Source organism: Adiantum capillus-veneris, chromosome 21, assembly GCF_014529385.1.
Source record: "Adiantum capillus-veneris isolate H3 chromosome 21, ASM1452938v2, whole genome shotgun sequence".
In the NCBI taxonomy this organism is placed as follows: domain Eukaryota; kingdom Viridiplantae; phylum Streptophyta; class Polypodiopsida; order Polypodiales; family Pteridaceae; genus Adiantum; species Adiantum capillus-veneris.
This window is the reverse complement of record NC_140951.1, coordinates 1,963,052-1,988,188: the sequence shown is the minus strand read 5'-3', so window position 1 is coordinate 1,988,188 and position 25,137 is coordinate 1,963,052. Positions and strand designations below refer to the sequence as shown.

Genomic DNA, 25,137 nt, shown 5'->3' with positions numbered 1-25,137 from the left:
GGAATTCTACACACCTGCTCGAGATCTAGTTTGGGTACCAAAGAAAGAATGATTTGTTCCACCTAGCTCAGAAACAGGGAAGTCAAATGAAGCTTCTTGCTCTTAATGTAGTTCCTATACGGAAATAGAAGCTTCGACACAACCTCCACCTATCATTGTACATATCCATACAAACAAGAAAGAGTTTGCACCTCCCGTTGTAAGTTCACCACCTACAACAACGTTGCAAATGAAATCATGGGAGAATACCTTACCACCCTTGCAACTAGATGGTACGCATAGGGCTGTCGAAAACTATTGGTTAAAGCCTTCAACCATAACAACTTGGAACGATTGGTTTCAAAAAGTGATGACATCGTTCCAAAATTTATGATCTACCCAAGGAAGTGGAGAGTGTTTGTTGACAGTCATCATTCACTCACTCCCCTCTTAACCTTCCTCCTTGACCTCTCAATCTCCAATCTTAGGGAATGTATATATAAAGCCTTATACTCACAAGACAAAAATAAAAAAGTAAAAGAGCAAGAGCCACCAAACAAAAATCTGGAAACCTACGAGTTCTATACATAACATAAAATCATAAAAACTCATTATACACAAGGACACGACCTTTTGACACAACCCTTATAATATTTGCACTTTAACCATCATCTATATGTGTGTACAGATATGGCTAGTACGATAGAGTCATCCACTCCTACCTTGGATGAGTGGTACCCTCTTTACTTTGCACAAGTATTTCGCATAGTCTAATTGCTTGCATGTGAATGAGATTTGGTAGATACGCTAGCATGTGAGAGGAATTTCGAGGAGTTAGAATGGCTGATACGTCTCTTGACCACGATTGATCCATACTTAGTAGAGGACGTCTATCCGATTGCACAAACTTACCCTCTTGACTAAGATGCCTATAGATGTCTAGTGATGTTCTTAGTGAACATGTGTGCCTCTAATGATGAGGAAGAGCTAAATGATTACACGGATGACACATATGGTCTCACGAATGATGACTTTGTTTATCTTGATGATGACGAGGATAGAGGTTTAGCCTTAGGGTTCCCCCCAATCTCTACAATATCCTATTCCCTTGATTCTCTAGGGGGAGTTCAACTAATTAGGTTAGGGTTCCTTATGTTGTTTGATTGTGTTCAATAAGGATTGGTGCCTCTTCCCACTGATGTGCCTCCTAGAGGTATTCTTTGTGTTTTCTAGTATGTACAAGAATCTGCTGCTGTTGTTAGGATTTGGACCTTCATGGAGTCTTTCTATCGTTTAATCTTTGAATAAAGCGCAATCATCGACACGAACATGCACGAATTTAATATTTACGTAATTACTACAAGTTTTGTGTGATCACAAGGTCTTATTGACACATTTACATGATTACATTTAACATGATCACAAAGAATCCGATTCAGGGTGACCTTGAAACCCACTAAAATCCCTTCAAGATTTTCCATTTTCCCTACGGGCCCATCGGGCTTTTACGTTTTTCCTCCGGGCACGCCGAGAATACTAAAAAGCCCGTCGGGCCCGCAAAATTATATATATATGGGCCTGATCGAGCCCGCTGGGTGTTATTTCTTTGTTTCATCTTCAGAGAGAGAGAGAGAGAGAGAGAGAGAGACCGCCTTTGCAAGTACACAGAGAGGGAGTCATGTGGGAGCGTGCTTTGCATCCAGTGCACGAGAGAGAGAGAGCTCATCGACTGCCTTTGCAGGTACACAGAGAGGAGAGAGGAGAGAGGGAGAGAGGGAGTCATGTGGAAGCGTGCTTTGCATCGTAGTGCACGGGAGTAGCGGAGTACATGACCACACGATCCGAGTATGTGTTGTGTGTGTGTAGGTGTTGTGTGGTAGCATGTCTTTTGTTGTATTGCACGACAATCATAAGGTACCTTACCCACACAATGGGACTGTGTGCGTAAGCTATTCTACGGAACTATGCTTACCACGGGGGCATCACCTCGGTGACATGGGGAAGATGGTGTCCTTGTGGTAAGTATTGGCTTACTGTTTGGGTACTACATCGATAACGCGACGAATCTAGCATCCTTACGGTAAGTCAACTTCCCTTTCCCTTTCCCAAAAAACATATGGGTATCAGTACGGTAATGCAGCTATATGATGTTCATATGCAAGCCATATTATTTCTCCTTAGACTCAGGTGGCACTCAATCGGTAATGCAACTAATAGAGTGTCATTTGTTAGAAGCATCTGTTTTTGCATAAATGTGGCGTTCAGGTTGTTAACTCGACCATATGAACGTCATATAATTTGTATGTGCATGTGCAGTTAATATTTAAAGTATTAAGTATATGAAATACTTGGTCGGTAACGCGGCTGTGAAGAGTATTTCATATACAAATGTTTGAATTGTTTGATTTTGTTGTTTTTAAGTGTCCATATGAAATTATATATTAGCTAATCATAGTCAAAAGAATGCTTTATTCATGAATCATTGCTATTTTAAATGCTACATTTACATAAATTATATGCAAAAAAGTATTTGCACACAATTTGAATGTTAAATATTCATTTTTATCTTTTTAAAGGACCTCAAGCATTATCGCTATTTTTAATGCTTCATTTACATACATTCTCTGTAAAGAAGAATTTGCACACAATTTGCATGTTAAATATTCTTTTGTATCTTTTCAAAGAGCATCAATTATCATCACTATTTTGAATGCTACATTTACATAAATTCTATGAAAAATTGTGTGAACACAATTTGCATGTTAGATATTTATTTCTATCTTTTTAAAGAACAAGACATTCTTCGCAATTTTCTGGTCCGATTTGTATACTTTCAATGTTTTGAATGTTTTTGAATTCTTTTAGTCGGTGAGTGCTTTCTTTGACCTAGTATGTGCACATGGAGAAAATATAAGTTATAAACCACTTGTTTCATATGCACATTACACATGTAATAGATTGCAGTTTTAAGTGAAGATTGTTTTTAATTTTTATCAATATTTCCTTTCACATTTCTTAAAGTCTTCAAGTCGTGGTTAAGGTTTGCCTAAAATAGTGTGAGAGTGTTAGTGCCGTTCGCAACCATGAATTTGTATTTGATATGCTATTTTTTATTGTCCAGTGCAAATATGACGATCAAAAGAAAAGTGTTATGCGTGCCATTCGTAAAGAATGTATTTTGACAATCTCATCGTGTGTAAATGGTTGCATACAGCAGATTAATGAAAATGATGTCTTCATCAAAGAACTCACTAGCGCTATATGGGAGAACACAGAGCGCAGGCTACAAGGTGAAGGCCAGTACGAGTTGTTGATTCCAGTAGGGATTTGAGAATTTGACCCCCACCACAAGGTTAGGACAGTGTTGGGAAATATGAAAGTATATTACAGAGACTTAAAGGAAGATATCCCACCTGCCTGCGACATGTCAAAATTAGAGCTTTGGGATAAATTGTGGAAGGAACAGAAGGTAAAGATGAAGTGTGTGAAAGCGCAGGACCAAGCAGCCTTACCCAAGGGATTGAAGATAGTCCAAGATGTGTAAGCAGCTTTGGAGTTCGATTCAATGCCAGCGGCATCGACAGAATCATGTGTACGGCTTTGAATGCCAAGTGCGCTCATCTTGTCGGCATCCCTCACGAAGCCTTGGTAGAAGGTATGAGGATTAGAGTAGGCTCCTTTGGTGTGTGCACATTGTACACCATCAAAGGCATCTCTTTTTTTCCATACCACATTACATATGTGGGGAAATGCGACAAGGGAGGGAGTGAGGTGAAATTTGACAGCTTTCAGACAGAGCAAGGAATACAAACACTTCACCCCTCCATTGTACGGTGCATTGGCTTTACTATCGAAGCTCCTTGGATCACAATATTTCCATACTACAATGGGGGTACCATGGGCGACATGATGTGCCGCTTACCATTCGCTCACGGATTGTTCAAACGACACATGCACAGGCTACAACACAGCTGGAGGTCATTGTCTGTAGCAAATCTTCTTGTACAAGAGATAGACACGGCGCAAATCAAAGCAATGATCGAGCATATGAAAACCATTTGTCATGCCTTAATCGATGGCGTCGTGACTACCCACTTGGCCGGGATAGTGCACAGTGATCTGCACCGGTTCAACATAATGTTGGACTTTACTCGCGCAAATAAACCCCGCATCGGCATCATTGATTGGGGGATGATGCTCAGAATTCCAACTAAGTGTGCAGCAATTAATTATCTACATCCAACCGCACAGTCGGACTCTACAGTTTTGGAGGCACAAAGAGCAGGGGATGCAGAGATGGATAAGCGACCCTAGATTTCTCTAGAACTATACAATCCACGGTGCACATATGCATACACAAAAACGAGCAACATTTATGCATTGGGCTATCTATTCAACATGCTGGCAAACACCCCAACCCTCACTGGTCCGGATGGAAAAAAGTATTCATCGCTTAAGCCAGGACGTTCAAAATCTGACACAGCGAGTGAATCCAACGCCTGTACAAGGGACACACATCAGCCACCTTGTCCTACATCCATATTTGGTCTCCTAGTCTACTTCAAATGCATCCTCATCTTCCCAATGTCTAGTTTGCTACAAGAATTTGATGGATGGAGTGGATCTTACACATTGACATGTGGTCATTATTATCACTTTGTTTGTCTTATTCTTTTAATGCAAAATAGTAGCTGATGTGCAATCTATTCACAAGATATTCCACAAAGAATATATATTATGTTTGGCATGGCTATTGAGTATAAATTCAAGCAAGCCCGCCAAGATACCCCTAGCACAATTAGAAATCTGTTTGGTTGAACAAGATTCTGCTTCAGAGCAACACAATTGAGATCGACAAACTATATATAATTGTGAATATGAAGCATTGTATATAATCAAAACACATTTGAATACAAGGTCTTTTACAATGGTTTTTGACACCATCTTCATTCTACTCTCAAGCTATATTGAATCTGTGAAGTTGTTATCTGGTTCTAAGTCTGAGTGTTGTGGTTTTCCTTGTAATTCAACCTCCACATCTGTTATCAATTTCTCTTCTATTTTGTCTATAGTACATTGAGATACACCAACATTGAACTCTTCTTTGTCTTTGTTTTGATAATTATACAACCAGGTTGGCATTTCCTCCTCGTAGCCAGCAGTTTCGATGTGATTCAATATCTTTTCGTTGTTGCATAACATATCCACTAATTTTTCTGCTCTATCTGCTAATATTCTGTTGTGAATAGTGTTGTGAACATACTTGTACATACTCCAGTTTCTCTCTTAACTTGAGTTTGTTGCACATTGTGCTAGTACTTTCATTGCAAGGGGACATAAGGTAGTGTAATGCTCTCCACCATTCATTATCCACCACTTCCATGCAGGTTGATCTTTTGCCATTACCTGTACAGAATCATTCACAAAAGGACCTTCTTTTAATCTAAATGCGCTCATTTTTTTTATGCAATCAATTCGGTCCTGAACGTTGGAGTAGAACGTGTTGACCACGTGATAGAAATTGCTTACCACCTCTGTATTGGACATCATATCTAAATTCCAATACTCCGAATCGAGCATGTAAGCAACGCTGTGGAATGGACTATGAGCGCTTTTCCACCTTGCATGAAAATACTTGGCCAAAATTGTTCGTTGTATGCCAGAGAATGGTAGTCACCACTCCTTCTCTACTACTACAGACTCTTTTAGCTCTTTGGGATTGTCAAGACTCTGTTGGACTGACCACCATGTCATCCATACTTTGCCCAAGTTTGGCACCCTTTGGTCAAGGTTGCCGATCGCAAACATAACGGGCATCATTACATGGTATGCATCCATTACACTCCTCCACCAAGCACCCTTGTTTACATTGCCACTTAAACATGTAATTTTATCTTTCACTCTTTTTGTTGCTCAAGCTATCATTCATCAAAGGCCGTGCAATTGAATGTGTCAATCACAACGCATTTATTATGGAGAAGTGATTCCAAGGTATAAAAGTACGTGCAAAACCGAGTTTCAGCAGGAAGTTTCAACATCACTGACATGCGCATCCTATACAAATCGAGCACTCTTTGTCGTTTCAAGATAAATTTCACAACCTGACACGCTGTATCAATTATTTTGACGAACCATGTGGTTTCTTCGCTAGTGTACCAATCGTTCAACACCAAGTTTAAGCTGTGCGTATTACAACCATTGGCAAAAATATGTGAAAAGCACTTCTTTATTAATTTACTAGCGTTTTTACAATTCTTTGCGTTGTTTATGACTACTTGAATGACATGTTCAACACCAATTTCTTTAATTACATTAATCAAGATCTTGGAATATATTTGCCACTTTTAATTACACCAGAACTATCAATTGCCTTTATAAACGTAACTCCCCTTGGACAAACTAGCATTACATTGATCAGCGGTCTTCTTTGAACATTTGACTAGCCATCACTCACAATCGTACATCTTGAAAGCGAAATAGTCCCAAATATTATTTTGCCAACACGCTCTTTGACTTCGATGTAACGTTTGTCCAAGAAAACATTTCGTATCATGTGATAAGAAGGAGCTAAAAATCTTGGGTCAAACTCACCAATTTTCTTCCAAGAAGCCTTCCAATGATTGTTGTCTACCACGACCAAAGCACTTCCAGTAAAGATTATTGCTTTGGTGACTGCAGTTTGTGCTTCTTCTAAAGACTGCACTCGAAATCTTTGATGTAATGATTTTTGACGCATTTGACTACGTCCACCTTCATTGTGATGCTTAAAAGGAACACTGCCTGGAATTTTGTCTCCCTGTGTAGGTTATTCTCCAAGGTTAGTTGGCATCACTATAGGATTCACGGAGTCAAATTTTGGCTCTGAGAACTCTTGACTTGCAGCCACAAAGCTATATATCTGTTGTCTCTTCCGACCCATTTTGGCAAGCTTTTCTCTCAAACGCTTGGCAATTGTTGCAGGTGCTTGCTGAGGATGTTCACATTTCTTACAACTCTTTTTAACGTTGTCCAAAAAATGATCCCTAATATGTGGTGCATCGCCTAATTTTGTTGTGTGACAAAATTTACATTGCCACTCCATATATTGGCCGCATATGTTGTGAGAATAATCCCACTCTTTGCCAGGAGCTTTTTTATTCTTTAGCTTCTTTGTACCACTTGTGCCCACATTTTGCTCCATTGCTTTTAAATTAAAGCTGAAGACAAAAGAACCAGATGTTCAATTTTTAAAATATTTTTCTTATTTTCAATATATATTAAAATTAAAAAACCATTCAATATAAAAGTAACCATGATGCACAATATGAGATTTTCAATGCACGCTAGTCAATCCACATATCGATCACATATCTTGTGAGCACACATACACATTGCAATATAGTCCATGTACGGCATAATAGCTACAACAATGCTATAAATTTCTCAATGCAATTATTATCATAATGATAATCTATATGTCCACTTTGATTTGCAAACAATAAGACACATCTAATTTTAATTACTACAAAAAACAAACAAAAGAAAAAATATATGATTGGTCATTTCATGCACTAATAATCTATTGTAATACATAATGCACTCTCTGTATAAACCAATGCATGAACTAACGCTAATAAATCTTCTATATAGTCACTCAATTGAGGACTACTTGTACCCGGTGAAGGATTGTAGCCCCCCATGCAACCAATTTAATATATAAAAGCTATTTTAACCCAATTAAGGATTATAGCTCTTATATTGTGGAGTGATAGTGTAAATCAACTCAAATCTATGATGGTGAAAAATGCAAGACTTCAAGGATCTTTATATGCCCAATACACTAGTACAGGACATCCGATCCTTGACTATCGAGTCGTCATTTACATATGCTCATCTTCTAAAACCAATTACATCCCTCATTTAGACCAATGGTTTCTTCGCCAATGAGCATGACTCTCCAAGTTTTCAATTGTTTTGGTTTTGTACCTTTATGTCGGTAAACGAATTAAAAAATTTAAGAAGTGATTACCGAATTAAGAATCACGTTCGGCCCAAAAAAACGGACTTGTGACTATGTAGCCTTAGGTCAATTCACAAGGATATGACTATACCCGGCACTCGGATACACTCCCCAAAGATTTGCCTAGCTAAAGGACCGCGATTAGCACACTATTTACTATATATAATTACTCCCGCCGGGATTTTTCATTTTCCCGACGGTCCCGCCGGGTATATGTATATACCTGAGAGGCTCGCCGGAAAAACGAAAAATCTCCGTGGACCCCGTAGGGAAAAATAAAAAACTCTGAGGGCTAAATGGCTCTATGGGATTTTACAGGTCATAATCAAAGTCACGTTAACAATTAACGTGATCAGTTGATTTTCTTGTGTAAATACTAGAGTTATTGACGTAATCACACGATCGTGATTACGTTAATGAAATCCCTGCGAACAGGTGTTTCTTGTCCATTAGCACTGTCCCTTGTCTTTTTTTGCATCCATGTTTGTTTGCTTTAATTGTAATTGGTAGCGTAATATTCCACACATTTTCTTAGATTACACATTAGATTCTATATAAGTTTCTGTCATAATCCCTTGTCTAAGTTTCAGAATCAAGTGACTAAGCTAGTTTGACCAAGGTAGGAGTTAGAGATCTTCTCTTAATACCATGGGGAATGCCTTCCTCATAATCAATGGCTACTTTAGGTTCTTAATCCGATTTACGCAGCATTGTGTGCAATGTACTAGGGCTTTCTAGTGGGCTTAGTCCCTATTGACCTTTAGCTTAAGTACTATAAAGGGAGTTTACTAGTCTAATGAGCCTAGGGAGGGTAACAATGTTATATGACCCCCCAAAGTTACAAAATTAAAATGCTGAAAATGAATAAACAAAAAATCAAAAGTGCCACAATGTAAAATCTCAAGGTGGAAGAGAAATCCCAACTTGATTTGGTACTTCACTCACATGTATCGCCTATGGTACTAGAGCCCTAGAGGTTCCCAGTGTGGGCGCTTTTCCTTGAAAAGCAAAAAAGCCAAGGCATACAAAATAAGCACACACATCAAAATTGAATCAATGTGAAAAAACTTTGGGAGGTCAAAGAAAAGGAAATAAGCCAGGCAATGACTTCATGAGCAATTCTTTTTATCATAGCTTAACTACAAGGTTCTCTAGATATAGCCTCTAGTCAGCCCTCGTACATGAAATACTTGGCTCTCGCGATTAAACAACTTAATTGACCAGAGAAAATTGAAAAGCTTGACCATGGTATTAATAGTTGACCTCTAGTGCCTTTCTACTGTTAAATTAGCGATCCCGGACTTGTTTAGTTTTTTACCTTTACAACTATTTATGTGTTTGATTATATTATAGTTTAATGTTTATTGCTGACAAATTGTTTAATATTTTTATGTTACTAATCAATTTGTTTGCCTACAACTGCATATGCTATTTAATTGTATATGAGAATGCAATTACTGTACCAATTTTATTTAATTTTGCAGTGACTAAAGAAGGCTAAGTACATTCATCTCAAATGTTCTTCCATCTCGACGAACGAGCTTCATCTCAATAGCTTCCAAGGATGGAATCTACATCAGGAAGGGGGACATGTTAACCCTCACGGACACCCTATCACCTACAACAGATGTCGTATTATTTATTTGGTAGAGTCATGGATTGGGCTTGTCAATCCAATAGGTGTGCAGGTGATCGTCGATGAGAGGTGCATCACTTATCTTATTTTTTCAACAGTTTTGCAACGATCAGCCACTGTGGACGCCCATGTGTGAACGGACCAAACTCTTGTAAAAGGTCCATTTGACCTAAAAATCCTCATTCTTTGAGGTGTAAGCTAAGAAGTTCTCTTGCTCCATCTTTGTCTCCTTCTCCTTCTACGTGTGTGTGTATGCTAGAGAGAGAGAGAGAGAGAGCATTACGGCGACATCAGCGGCAGTGGGGCGGTAGAAATTGATTCTCATCTCCTATTTTACATACAATGTCTTCCCGCACTCGCAGGGGTTCTTCTTCTTCAACAAGGTCCACAACCATTGTGGAAAATGATCCAAAATCTCCTAAGTGTGGAGATAGCAACACAACCACCCAACCAACGACATCGGAAACCATGATCATGGCGTACTTGGTATCATTGCAAGAGACCGTAAACAAACAAGGTGAAAACTTACGAGCACTTGCAATGGAGAATGGCACACTAAGGGTACTTGTGGTTGAGAATGAGAATCTCAAGAGGACACTTGAGATGCAAACAACACGTTTGATGCAACTTGAAGAGGAAGTCAAGGAATGTAAACGCTCTCTTGTGGACTTGAATGCTTTAAAGGAGCGGATGAGCAAAGTAGAGCATGACCATGTATTGAAAGAGGAGAAATTTGACGCTATGAGCCGGGATGTATGCGACATGAAAAATGTATGCACAAACAAGTCTTGGGCTGATGTATGTGGTAGCAATGTGGTTTCTAATTCCTCACTCATGCAAGCTATGGTTCAAACAAAGAATGTTGAGAATGTGGATGTGGAGGAGTTGAAGGAACGGGAGCAACGTTCCAAGAACATTGTTATTCGTGGAATTCCCGAAGAGAAGTTAGAGACACCTCCTTCTCTTGCCATTGTTATTGAAGATTTCTTCAAAACCCACTTTGGCATGTCCGAAGTTATGGTCTATGGATCACATAGAGTGGGGAAGCAAGGAGCTCCTCGCTCGGGAGAACGGCCAATTGTATGCACCATGCCAGATGAGACCAAGCGAAAGATTATCCTTGATAATAGTTGGATCTATTTGAGGGATACAAAATGTTTTGTATGTGAAGATCGCACTATTAAGAAACAAAATATGCGTCGCAAGGCATATGAGGAAAAGAATAATAAAAACAAGGAGATCTCTCATGAAGAAAATGTGCCCAAGGAGGAGGTAAGTCTCTCAAGCAAATAGGGATGCGTGACCTATGAGACCGAGTTACAATTGAAAATATGCTTTTGGAATTGTAATGGATACCCATGGAATGCGGGGGTTGGCATTGATGAACTAACAAGCAAAGCCGATGTTGTACTTCTTGTTGAAACTTGGGAGCATGATACACAAAGGATTAACGGCTTGGAGGATTACAATGTACATTCATTGATGTGGTCAAAGAATCTCAAGCAACGAAGAGGACAAGGAGGGTTAGCATGTATGGTTAAGAAAGGATTGGAAGATTTTGTATCAATTGTGAAAGATGACAAGTACAAACGTTATGTATGGCTGAAAATTATGACACCAAAAAGAGCACCCATATTTGTAGCCGGTTGCTACATTCCTCATCATGATTCTCCCTTTTATGCTTGCATGGATAGAGATCAACCATTTTCTGATTTGAAAGAGGACATTGCTTATTTCAAAGGTGAAGGTGATGTTATTGTATTTGGGGATATGAATGCTCGCACAAAAACATTGCAACATGATACTCAACAATTTGATATGCCATACATTTCAAGGGAGTTAGAGGAAGTTCACTTGTATGATTGTACTTCAATGGATGAGAAAGAGCCGAATCACTATGGAAAGTTACTTTTACACATGTGTAATAGCACGGGTATGCTCATTGCCAATGGTGTATCTTTGTGGAGTGGAACCAATGGATTTACATGTAGGAGACATAATGGGGATAGTGTGATTTACTATATGCTACTCTCTGAAGCCATCATGTATCTCATAAAGAGTTTTATGTTTGGTCAATGGACCCCGGAATCCGACCATCGCACCTTATGTATTGACCTTTTATGTGGAGAAGCAACTAAGCATGATAATACCAGCCAAAGGAAAGAGAAGTTATCACTATGTATGGATTTCAAACGGGCACCAATGTACATTGAAATGGTTGAGCAAAAATTATGGATGACAAAGCTTCAATGTGATGCACCATTGGAAACTAAATGGGAAGCTTTCAAGAAAGCTATTTGTTCTTGTGCGGAAGAATGCTTTTCCATAAAGCATCTCCATGGTATCAACAAAGATAGATCACGCAAAAGGTGGTTTGATAAAGAATGTCAAGATGCTCGAAAGTCCTTGATAAAGCTTGATGCAACTATGGACAAAGACAACTATCAAAGTCATTTGCATACATACAAGGCATTGATTCAAAAGAAGAGAAGAAGATGGGAAGTAAAGCAACAAGAATTTCAAGTCCAAGAAAAGGCACATGCATGTGGAAGATTTTGGAGAAACTTGAGAGGCAAGCGGGTTGAGAATTTTGGTAACTTGAGACTAGTGGATATGTACACACATTGTAGGCAATTATATGAGCAAGCAAATACTGAAAAAATACCATTTTATGGTTCACTCCCATGTATGCTGTCTTTTTTTACTATTGAGGATGTATGCGGTGGGCTTGAAAAGTTGGCCACTCGCAAAGCGGGAGATCTTCAAGGTATCAAGCCGGAGATGATCAAATGGACGGGAGATTTTACCCATGAGTGGATGTGTGATATGTTCAACCTTGCACTTCAACATGGTATGCCTTATGATTGGAGTACTAATTGGGCTAAGCCTTTGCATAGAGGAGGGGATGTAAAGAATGTGAGCAACTACCGGACTATAATGATTAGGTCTCTTATGGCAAAGTTGTTTGGGTGCATAATGGAGATGAAATTGAGTGATTGGGCTGAAGAGAATGACAAGCATGCAAAGGGACAAGCGGGTTTTCGTCGATGCCATAGCACCATTGATCATCTTGTCACTCTTCGTGTTCTCATGGAGGAAAGACGGTTGAAAGGCAAGCGGTTGTATTGTTGTTTTGTGGACTTTAAGAAAGCCTTTGATATGATTCCACGTAACAATTTGTGGAGAAGGATGGAAGAACTCCAAGTGCCAAGTGAGTTTATGCTTGCGGTTTCTCGAATCTATGAGAAGGTGATTTGTCAATTGCGCATGGGAAGAGAAATTTCAAAAAAATTTGTAAGAACTATTGGGGTTAAACAAGGATGTCCATTGTCACCAACTCTCTTTGGTCTATGCATCGATCAATTGGAACAAATGGTATTTGACTTTATGCAAGAAGAAGGCATTGAAGAGGTCACTATTTGCAATGCGGTAATCATGCTTTTGTTGTATGCGGATGATGTAGTGCTTCTAGCACACACTTTAGAAGATGCACAAAAGCTTATGGTTGTCCTTGAGAACTTTTGCTTGCATAGTGGGCTGATTGTAAATGAATCCAAAACAAAGGTTATGCTTGTGAAAACCAACCATAAGGAGAAGCCATGCATTGTGTATAACAACGAGACACTTGAAGTTGTTGAGAGCTTTAAGTACCTTGGCCTTGAGGTTCCATCCAATCACAAGTGGCATGAATGTGCTATGAGTCGTTTAGAAGCGGTAAAGAGAGCATATTATGCATTTGATAACATGTGTAATGCGGGAAACATCAAGTGTTGGGTTCTCAAGAAGTATCTTTTTGATGCATTGGTGACACCGGTTCTTCTTTATGGAGTTGAAGTGTGGGGCGGGAGCATCTCAAAGTCTACTTGGAAAGAGTTTGAGAATGTCCAAAAGCATTTTCTTACAAACTTTCTCCAAGTTAAGACACAAACACCATATATGCTCCTACTTCTTGAGTCGGGATCTCTTCCAATTGAGGTTATGGGCATGGAAAGGGTTGTGGAGTACATGATAAAGATGCGTCAAAACCCCTCACATCGACTTCCTACAATTGCATGGGAAGCAAGCAAAAAAGTTCAAAAGACGCATAAAAGCAAGATCTTGAGCACGGGATGGATGCAAGACATAAAGAAGTGGTTTGGGAGATGGGATGCATTACACTTGCTACATGATGCTTCAATTGACTCTCAAGTGAATGAAGCTTTTCTACAACGCCAATGTATTATGGCTTGGGAGAAATCCGGTGGGTCACGCTTCATACATTACACCACCTATATTGCCCCCAACTACAAAACCATGTTCTTCGCTGAGAGAGGAAACCGTACTCACACTTACATGCTTGAGCCTATTCCCTTGTCCGCGATACGCACTATCGCAGCAATTCGGCTTAGCTCCCATTTCCAGTCTGAGTACCACACACTACTAGAGTGCTCAGCTTTTGATCACATCCGAACTTGCTTCTCTCACATTTTCAGCCATAACTTAGACCTACACACTTTCCTCTCCCAGCCAAAGTGTGGGCTCTCCATTGCGACTCTCATCACTACAATTTTGGAGCATCGAGAGTCACTCATCAGCCATACACATACTACATCACATGTAACTTTGGTCCCATAGGTCATATTTGACCTCCGAGGACGATAATAAAACCTATCTATCTCTCTCTCTCTCTCTCTCTCTCTCTCTCTCTCTCTCTCTCTCTCTCTCTCTCTCTCTCTCTCTCTCTCTCTCTCTCTCTCTCTAGCATACACACACAGAAGGAGAAGGAGACAAAGATGGAGCAAGAGCATTTCTTAGCTTACACCTCAGAGAATGAGGATTTTCATGTCAAATGGACCTATAAGAGTTTGGTCCGTTCACACATGGGTGCTCGCAGTGGTCGATCGTTGCAAAACTACTGTAAAAATAAGATAAGTGGTGCACCTCTCATCGACAATCACCTGCACACCTATTGGACCGACAAGCCCGGTCCATGAATCTACCAATAAAATAATACGGCGTCCGTCGTAGGTGATAGGGTGTCTGTGAGGGTTAACATAAGGTTCAAACCTTGTGCACCGACAATGGTGGAGAATTTATTGCATTCAAAGATTTTCTAGCATCTCATGGAATTCAACATCATACTACCATCCCCTACACACCTCAACAAAATGGTGTGGCGAAACACAAGAATTGTACGGTAAAAGAGATAGCGCGGACTATGCTACATCATGCACATCTCCCTCCTTCATTTTGGGGACAGGCTATTCCTATTGCAGTCTACCTTCTCAACCAATCCTTTACAAAGGCACTTCAAGGCATGAGACCCATGGAGGCTTTCACAGGACTCAAACCGTCAGTAAAACATATTCGTGTTTTTGGAAGTGTTGCTTATGTTCATGTTCCTAAACAATTGAGGAAGACTTGAAGTCAAATCCTATAATCTTTACAGGCTATGCTATTGGTTCTAGAGGGTATTGCTTCTATGACCCTACCAAGAAGGATGTTATTATCATTCGTGATGCAAAGTTTGACGAACATAAGTTTGATGTCAGAGAACTTCTTCCCCCATCTTCATCCTCTTCTACTACATCATTCCATGATCCCTTCGTATCTCTTGAGTTTCAGCCCATCATGATCATCCAACAACCATCTACAACATCCCACACTATTTCTACATTACCTTCTACAAGATCATCCAAAGTGGTTACATTCTCTACTACAAGATTCTGGTATTTCTCTTTTGGAGGCTCAAGCATCTTATTCATAAGTGCTTAAAAGTTACGACATCATCAATGTTGCACTTATGGCACATTTACAAGACGTCTATGAGCCCGACAATGTTGAGGAAGCACTACACTTACCTCAATGGAAAGAAGCCATGCAAGTTGAGTATGACTCAATTGTGGAGAACAACACTTGGGAGCTTGTACCGCGACCTTCACATCGCAAGGTAGTTGGTGTGAAATGGATTTTTAAGGTCAAGTTTCTTTCCGATGGATCTTTTGACAAGTACAGAGCTTCTCTTGATGCCAAAGGCTATGCTCAAAAGGAAGGTGAATACTTTGATGAAACATTTTCTCCTACCGCAAGGTATTCTACCATTCGTATTGTACTTTCTCTTTCTTCCTAGTATCATTGGAAATTGTTTCAAATGGATTTCAAATCAGCCTTCTTGAATGGTGATTTGGAAGAGGAAGTTTATGTGGAACAACCTAAAGGTTTTGAGGTTTTAGATCGCAAGCATGATGTCTATTGTTTGAAGAAAGCATTGTATGGATTGAAGAAAGCCCCTCGTGCTTGGTATCAAAAGATTGATTCTTTCCTTCTCTCCATCAAATTTCAGCGTACACGTGCCGCCACTAACCTCTATGTTTTGGTGGTGGATAATGACATATGTATTCTTGTTCTTTATGTCGATGATCTTATTAAGATGGGATCAAGTATGGATCTTATTAGTTGGGTGCAACTTCAGCTCGCTACCACATTTGCTATGAAAAATCTTGGGCTTCTACATTATTTTCTTGGCTTGGAGGTATGGCAACACGCATCCAACATATTCTTGACTCAAAGGAAGTATATATCCAAGTTGCTTCAGAAGCATGGTATGCAAAATTCAGCTTCTATTTCATGTCCTATGGATCCCAATTCAAAGCTAAGTTTTCATGATGATTCCCCGGAGTTCGCCTGTACTACATATTGGCAACTCATTGGTTCACTACTCTATTTAGTGAATACACACCCCAATCTTGCTTATGCCATGATTATTCTTAATCAATTCTCAAATCAGCCTTGACACTCTCATTGGCAAGCGGCACAAAGAGTTTTGAGGTATCTCCGGGCTACTCTTGACTATAACATCAACTATGTTGGAGGAGAAACCTTATTGGCTACTTGGTTTTGAATTGGGCTGGTTGCATAGTTACACGTCGTTCTACCTCGGGCTATTGCTTTCTTATTGGCGGTGGACCTATCACATGGAAGTCACACAAATAGAGGATCACTTCTTCATCTTCTACGAAAGCGGAGTACAAGGCCTATTTGGATGCTACATCGGAGGCATTGTGGATACATTAGATCTTATCGCACATGCATTGTGACATTTCTACACCGATACTCCTCTACTCGGACTCTCAAAGTGCAATTGGTGTGGCAAAGAATCCTATCATTTGTGGATGCTCCAAACACATCAAAGTACACTTTCACTCCGTACGTGATTACATATCCGAAGGTCTTATTCGATTGGAGTATCGTAACACACAAAGGAGAACTTGGCGGATTTATTTACCAAACCCCTACCACAAGATTCTTTGGAGCATATTCTTCATCGCCTAAGCATAGGTCCATCCATATGGAGCTGAAGAGGAGGTATTAGAGTTAGGCGTCTTTAGGACTCTATGTCATCTCTACATGTATTGCCACACATGTATTGCACGCACACACTATTTTGTATGCACATGCACTTGCCCCCATTTTGGTCACTCACATTGAAGGGTGGTGCCACATGTCATCACCACATTCACTTGCCACATGGCGACCTCTCATGCACTCTTCTACTTACATCTTGTATAAAAGACATCTTGTCTCTCATTTTAATACAAGCCAGACATTCTCACATCTCATAGTTATGAATGAACTATGGAAGGAAAGCAAGTCAAGGTCTTGTTTGACACAGGTTCCATGCATAACTTTTTCAAATCTAGATTAATTAAAAAATTCAAGCCACAAAAGCAACCCTCAAAATATAAGAATACTATGGAATTGGCAAATGGCAAAGGAATGAAAATAATGGATCTACGAGTTGTTAGTCTTCCTCCTAGATTCAGTCCTATGAGAAGCTGCATTTTGAAATTATACGCATAGCATAATTTGACATTGTGCTAGGAAAGCATTGGCGTGCAAAAAAGAGGCCACATTTTAACTTTGCTTTGCATGTTTATCAATTTTAGAACAGAGGCAAGCAAGTATTGATTTGTGGGGAGCCAAAACTTGTAGAGAAATCTTCTTAAGGCCACCAAGCTTCTCAAGATTGAATGTAAGTGTATCTATCTTTGCTATATTCTAATATTTCTAGTGCACCTCCTAAGGTGGACACAAAACAAAATGGAGGTAAAGTGTTATCTACTCAAGTTCTTTTTTATGAAATACGAGTTTAATGTTTAAATTTTTTTCATCTAAATTTCCTTTTCGATTTCCTATGCATAAGAATGCAAAGCACAAGATAGAGCTTGTACCAAGAGCATCTCCTGTCTATAAACCACCATATAGATGAGGACCTAGAGAAAGTATTGATCCAACCCAACTTTTCACCCTTTACATCACCAATTTTACTTGTAAAGAAGAACGATGTGTGAATACTCTTATTGTACAACATAGAGATCTATTGGGGACCAAGATCTTTAGTAAGATAGATCTAAAGAGTGGCTACTATTAAATTAGAGTGAGAAAAGAAGGTGTATAGAACATTGCTTTTAGAACAAGGTTTGGGCATTACGAGTATTTTGTTATGACTTTTGGCTTCACTAATACTCTTGCTACCTTTATGATGTTAATAAATGATATCTTGAGACCATTCATGGGTTGCTTTGTTGTTGATTGTATCGATGATGTGCTTGTTTATAGTGAGAACATGTAAGAGTATCAACCACATGTATATATTATCTACCAAGCATGAGGAAGAGAGGATGGTTTGCAAATAGTGAAAAGACTTCTTTGTGTTTGACCAAAATTTGAGTCTTTAAGTCATATTATCTCTGTGGAAGGGATCAAGATGGAATCCAAGAAAGTCGCAATCATCCTAGCATGGCATGTGCCACAAAATGTGATTATCGTACAAGATTTTCTTGGTCTTTCAACCTTCTATCGTAAATTTATTATTGTTTATTCTTTTCTAGCAGCCCTTATACATATCTATAGCAAGATAAAGTTCCTTTTGGATTGACTAGCTTGCAACAAGAAAGTCTTGATCAATTGAAGCAAGCAATCGCTTTTGCCCTAGTGCTAAAGATTGTAGATACAAAAAATCCTTTTGATTAACATATCAATGCAAGTACCATCATAGTAGGGGTAATTCTAATCAATAAGAGCAGCGAGTAGCTTTTTAAAGTAAGAAAATTTCTCCAACTCAACAGAATTGGCATATCCATGAGCAAGAGTTAAATGCTATAATTCTTACTCTAAAATTTTGGCACCAATACTATATATATATATATATATATATATATATATATATATATATATATATATATATATATGTGTGTGTGTGTGTGTGTGTGTGTGTGTGTGTGTGTATGTATATATGTGTGTGTGTATATATATATATATATGTTTAGATATACATAAATATGTACATACACACAAATGTATGTATATACACACATCTATATGTATACACACACACACACACACACATGTGTGTGTGTGTGTGTGTGTGTGTGTGTGTGTGTGTGTGTGTGTGTGTGTGTGTGTGTGTGTGTGTGTGTGTGTGTGTGTGTTACATATATGCAACATACTACATATGAACCCCCTTCACTTAGCTGGAGAGTTTCAAAAGTTTATGTGCAAGAAAGTTGAATACGTTAAATTCAAGATTTTTAAAAGTAAACATGGAGGAAAATACATACACGCATCTAATTATACTCACAATTTGGGCTATGACTACTCCTCCCCCTTTTGGCAATCTCAATTGTAAGAGAGGGGAGCTTCTCTAAAAGGTAGGATGATATTCTACAAAAGAAATGGACTCAATCTACAACCCTGGCATCAACACAAACCCCACACCTTGTAAAGAGTCTTAATCACAGGAGGGGTTTTTTAATTCAAAAATTTTGGGTAAATTTACATAAATATATTTAAATAAGGGATTTTTTAATTGCACTTTGGAAAAAAACCCGTAAGTTCATAAAGAAAGAGGGGTTGTTTTATTAGTTCAAGATTCACAGATAAGGGGTTTTTAAAATACCCTTTGAACGCACGTTGTATAAATGGTTTACATATAGTGAACCCCCGAGGTCTTAATGTATTTGTTGCAGAGCCACCTTGCCCCCGCATCGCCCTTTGTATTGTGTGACATACCCCCTTCTTGGCATGGTAGACCATGTCTGTGACTAGCCTAGATCATGTTAGATATACTCTATGCTCCAATCATCTTGTGAGAACACTGATTTTTAGCAGTGCTCAAAATTGTCAAGGCCTTGTGATAGACCCCCTTCATGGCATGGTAGACCATGTCTATGACTAGCCTAGATCATGTAGATATACTCTATGCTCCAATCATCTTGTGAGAACACTGACTTTAAGTGGCGCTCAAAATTGTCAGGGCCTTGTTATTGGAAATAGTCGTGAGGCCAATAACCTACTTGTGGATGGTTTCAAAAGGCTACTTTGTGATTCTAGCCCATGGGCGAGGTAAAGCAAAGCTAGTTGGTAGCAAGCTAAGACATGTGGTCTTGAGCTACAAGGTGGAGATTCATTAAGGACCCTAACACGGGTCCTCTCCGATGTTTCTTCTCAAAATATTTCTTGTTGTGCAAGGAAAAATTTAAAGGTCTTATTGGCTAGCACTCTTGGGGTACTTCCATGAGAGGGCGGGTGAGTGTTTTGAGTTACTCCCTCCACCCCTTTCTAACTGGACATTTGAGCCCTGTAGTTACACTTTGTGAGTGCTACCCCCCTCCCCTCCATGTGTGAATGTGCCAAGGGTGTCGCGTCAAAAGTCAAATATATGAATGTTCGATTACATCTGGTCGTGTGGAAGGCCCGTTATATGCTATATAACCCCCCCCCCCCCCCCCCTCTTCCCACACACATACACACACACACTAAAAAAAAAGGCAAATTCCAGCCCTATTCCCACCACCACCAAAAGAGCCAAAGAGCATCCCATTTGAATGTTGAGAATGGCGAGCACACGAAGTATTTCACCTTGCTCTGTCTAGATGGTCATCCATGCTCAAAGCAGGAGGGATTGACAAATAACGCCATCATTGATACAAGTCTTATATGTGCGAAGAGTACAAACATGAATGGTTCATAAATAGGCATCCATATGCAACTCCAATTATTTTAAACAAGGGAGCAAAAGGGCGTCTTATATCCATGTGAACTTGGCTAGCCTCCATGCTAGAGATATTTGGGTTCTTGCTAAATCTCTAATCCTAAATAGAGGTTCCATAAAAGTTGTCTAGCATTTTCTTGTTTCAATTAGCGGGAAGAATTCAAATAACAACAAATATTAGAATCCGAGTTTTTACATGTAGATAAGTCACCTTTTTTTTAAAATTACTTGGGTAACATGCCTACTCTAGCCTCTTAGTCTTATAAATACCAACCTAGCTACAAGTGAGGGTGTATTGTATGTTGACTCATGAGGCTTAAGAGCCAAGTCCCACTGAGTATGAGTGGTATTAGCGAGATTAAATAGATGTTGGTATAAAAAAGGCACACTCACTTTCCTTTGCTTTAGTGAGTTCTAGGGAACATCCTCCTTTAACTTTGTGATGCTCTTAATATTGGCTTTTTTTTTTGTGTATTTGCATCTTTCTTGTATGACTAACCAATGAAAATTCAATGTTTCTTTTCAAGCTCCTAAATTGAAGGAGTGAAATGTGGAAAAGTGAGCTCAGACTACTTATTAAGGAAGGAGAAAGTCGTGCAACCCATGGTTTACCCAAAATTACCCGAAATACAAAAGGTAGTGTGACATATATATAATTTTAAATCCACTAATATCCCTAATACATAGTGGGACGGGGCTCTTAGCCACACGAGATCCCATAAGGAATGGTTGTGATGTAGACGTGTTGAACGCACATGGTTTTGTACAACAAAATAGGGAATGGCGGGTAGGGCTTTTGGTCAGCACGTGTTACACATGGCAACAACCAAAAGTTTTAAATAAAGCAATGCCATGCTTAAGATGCTATTAGTTGATTTGTTGGAGTACCATCTGCCAAATATGGGCAAAAAACTTTTAAGATTTGGATGCTAATGTGGATGCCAGGTAGAGAAAGGCTACTTGTTGAATTTGGCGGTGTGTAACGTATTTGATGCCCATTTCCTTATTGGGCATTTTTTATTGGTCAAACAAATTAATTTGGCGGGCAGTGGTTTGGTGTGTAACCAACCTTAGTTGGGTTCACAGAAAACAAGGTCGTCCTCAATTCAAAGAGAGATCGATGCCAAGATAGTGAGAGGACACTCTCTCCTAATATGCATGTGAAGTGATTTCAAAAAGTAGAAAGGGATAGTCTTCACACTCGTTTGGGCTGGTTTGAAAAAGTAGAAAAGCGTGTGTGTGTGTGTGTGTGTGTGTGTCACTAACATAACAAGTTAATTAGAAATTAAGGTGAAATGCCATTAAGTGAAGCAAAATGTTATTAAATTGGAACCCTTTTGTCCACATAACACAAAAATCAGATACATCAACAAGTTTCATGCTTAGGGTAACTTATCTATAGGTTTCTGGATATATGTGAGGAGTTCCTTAGTCTTGATGAGCATGTCCACAACTTCCGTAACCTTTGTGTGAATTTCCTCCTGCCAGTCAAAAGGGCACTAATCTTTCCCGAATCTTCCATCTCCTTCTTTTTTGTCTCTCTTCTTATATAACTTTCACACGCTTTGATGGTTAAAAGAAGAAAAAAATATTTTATCGTTGCCACAGAGAGAGAGAGAGAGAGAGAGAGAGAGAGAGAGAGAGAGATCATGAAGAGCACCACTAACTAAAAGCTATCTTATTCTCATAATAAACAGAACCAAGGAGAGAGAGAGAGAGAGAGGGGGGGGGGGGGGGGGGGGGGGGGGGGGGGGGGAGATGTGGACTCTGGAAAGAGAGAGAGAGAACTCAAAGGATATACATACCTTTCCTTGAAAACGTAAATGAGCAATCACTATATAAGTCACTTCTTAAAGGAACAAGTGTTCCAGACCGGACTATCGGCCAGTCTGTCTCACTCTTTCAACGGCTACTACGTGGCCTAATCAATTTCAAAATCATCTCAAGAATAGCAAAAAAACAGTTTTTATGTTTCAAACACACCATCAAAATCACCCAGCTGTGAGTTGTGAGTTGTAACTTGAGAAAAGCAACTCAAAAACCCCTCTCTCTCTCTCTCTCTCTCTCTCTCTCTCTCTCTCCTCCTTTGCTGTTTTTAGGGTTTTGAAATTGCCTTTTGGCTGTTTCTAGGGTTTCGTCACAATTTTGTTTTGTTTTTAGGGTTTTGAAACTTTTTTTTTTTTAAAAGGGTTTCGTCACTATTTTTTGTTGTTTTAAAGGGTTTCATCACCGTTTCTTTCTGGTTTTTTACGGTTTTGCCACTTTTTTTTTTTTGCTTTTTAGGATTTCAAATCTGTGTTTTGCTGTTTTTTAAGGTTTCACAAGTGTTTCTTGCTGTTTTTTAGGGTTTCTTACATTTTTTTGTTGTTTTAGACTCTTCTTCTTCTTCTCTCTCTCTCTCTCTCTCTCTCTCATTCAATCATGGGAAGCGTCGAAGAAGCGCCAACGGCTTCCCCCACGTGTACTCTCTCTCTCTCTCTCTCTCTCTCTCTCTCTCTCTCTCTCAATCAATCATGGGAAGCATCGAAGAAGTGCCAACGGCTTCCCCCACGTGTAAGAAGACACATCCCTCGCCGACTACCCACAAAGCCTCTTTCACGCGGACAAGGAAAAGGATGTCGGCAATAGAGAACGAAATGAGAGAATGGAGAAACGAAGTTGAAGAGTGGAAGAAGGAGAGGAGCACTATTCTTCAAAGATGGACCGAACAAAGAGATGGCATGTGTAGGAGGATCGCTTCGCTCGAGGAGAAAGTGGTCATCCAAGATTCCATCATCCGAAATCTACAAGCAAAAAGTCGGCAGCCCGAAGAAGGCGAAATTCAGCCATCCATGATGGAAGAATTGAATACCATGAGAGAAGAAATACGGGTTATCAAGGAAGGTGAGGAGAAGAAGTCATGGGCCGTGGTCATCTCCCCAACACAAAAGAAAGTAGAGGAGGCCGAAAAATGGATTGAAGTTGCCAAGAAAGGGAAAGGTAAGGAAGCTCCTTGTACACCCACTCTTATTAACATGACCCTTGAAGAGGAACAAAGGAGGAGGATGCGGGCTCTACATGTGAGGGTAACCAGCCTCAAGGACATGAACAATGTGGAAAAAGAGGTCACAAGCCTCACATTCATGATGGGGGTGGACAAGCCTTCACACACAAAGGCATGGAGAGTGGGCAAGAAGAGTGATGGCCCGAGGAATCTTCAAAAGGGAGAACCCTCATACTATGCTTCCCCTCCTTGGAAGAGAAAAAGGAATTCTTGAGAAAGAGACCTACTCTCAAGAAGACGGGTATTTTTCTCGGTGATGATAGTAACAAACTACTAACGTGTCAAAGCCTAAAGAATGGAGCCAACTTACAAATGTGGCCGAGGAGCCTAAATTGTCACAAAGTGATGATGTGGGTGTCCAAGAGCAAAAACCCTAACCCTAATTTCTGTCAAAAACCCTAACTGTTAAAACCCTAATTTTGAAAACCCTAACCCTAAAACCTGCAAACCCTAATTTTGAAAACCCTAACCCTAAACTTGAAAACCCTAATTTTGCTGCCAAAAACCCTAAAACTGTAGAAACCCTAACCCTAATCGTAACCCTAAGGACAGTAGGGAGATTTCCGTGTTTTGCGTTGGCTGATGACGTGGCAGGCTGTACAGATTTCCGTGATTTACGCTAGCAGCTTTTTGCATTGCTTTTTGGACCAGATGCTTTTGAGTTTGAAGGCTTTTCACTGTAATTTCTTTTTAGGCCAAGGGCCTTCAAATATGAGGTTAGGGCTCATTCTCTAGCATGCTTCCTGGAGAAGGTGTAGAGTCTGGAGTACCGACTTGTACTATGTTGTTGCAATATAAAGAAATACCCAAAGGGGCGCCAAGGTTTGGGGCCAATACTCTCTGGGGTGGAATTCCGCCACACCATGTCGCGTGTCGTCTCTCTCTCTCACTTCAATTGTTATTGAAGTGCTAAAAGTTTGTTAAGTATGTTCTTTTCTATTGGCACGTGGTGCCCGCCTTGTGACAGTGGTATTAGAGCATCAGACGTTGCTTTTCTGAAAGCATACCAGTCCTACAAAAGAGCAGACAAAGCTATTGGAATTTTATTTGAGGCGCCTGCGCCCTTCAACCCGGACTTAATAGCCACTCCCACCCTTACTTCATCGCGCATCGGGCGCGCTCCCGTCTTCACCGCTCATGGCTTACAAGGCATAAGCCATTAAGATCACTTGCAAAAGAAGGATCCCAGATTTGTTTCGAGTCACTATTTTTCTCAGAAGCAGTGCCATGCAGATGTTGATAGCTACCAAGCAACATACTCCAAGTACTTGGCAAGATTTCAAGAAAAAAAATTTGCCCGAAGTTATATGGTTTCTGATATCTTCCTTCGGAGTGCAACTTCTGGCAGAGTGGGGTATCCTGAAATGCTTGCCATGGAAACCCTAGCAGATTATAACTTGAAATTTCTCGACATCTCTCAGTAGATGTTTCTTCTCGAGCTGATAATC

At 39.7% G+C, this 25,137-nt stretch overlaps 1 protein-coding gene across 3 annotated transcripts in view; it reads right to left on the bottom strand.

Annotated features, from left to right (window-relative positions):
- Nucleotides 1-21,952: 21,952 nt before the first annotated feature.
- LOC147430450 (uncharacterized) overlaps nt 21,953-25,137 on the bottom strand; it is a 35,615-nt gene continuing 32,430 nt past the window's right edge. For 2 of the 3 annotated variants that reach the window (XR_015185623.1, XM_086493079.1), the window contains one exon: nt 21,953-22,127. Coding sequence is in view for 1 of the 3 variants with exons in the window: in XM_086493080.1 (XP_086349206.1) it covers nt 22,549-22,567 (19 nt within the window). In the remaining 2 variants the exon portion in view is untranslated. Of the gene's footprint in view, nt 22,128-22,405; nt 22,568-25,137 lie in introns of those variants that run through there. The other variant, XM_086493080.1, reaches the window with a different exon arrangement.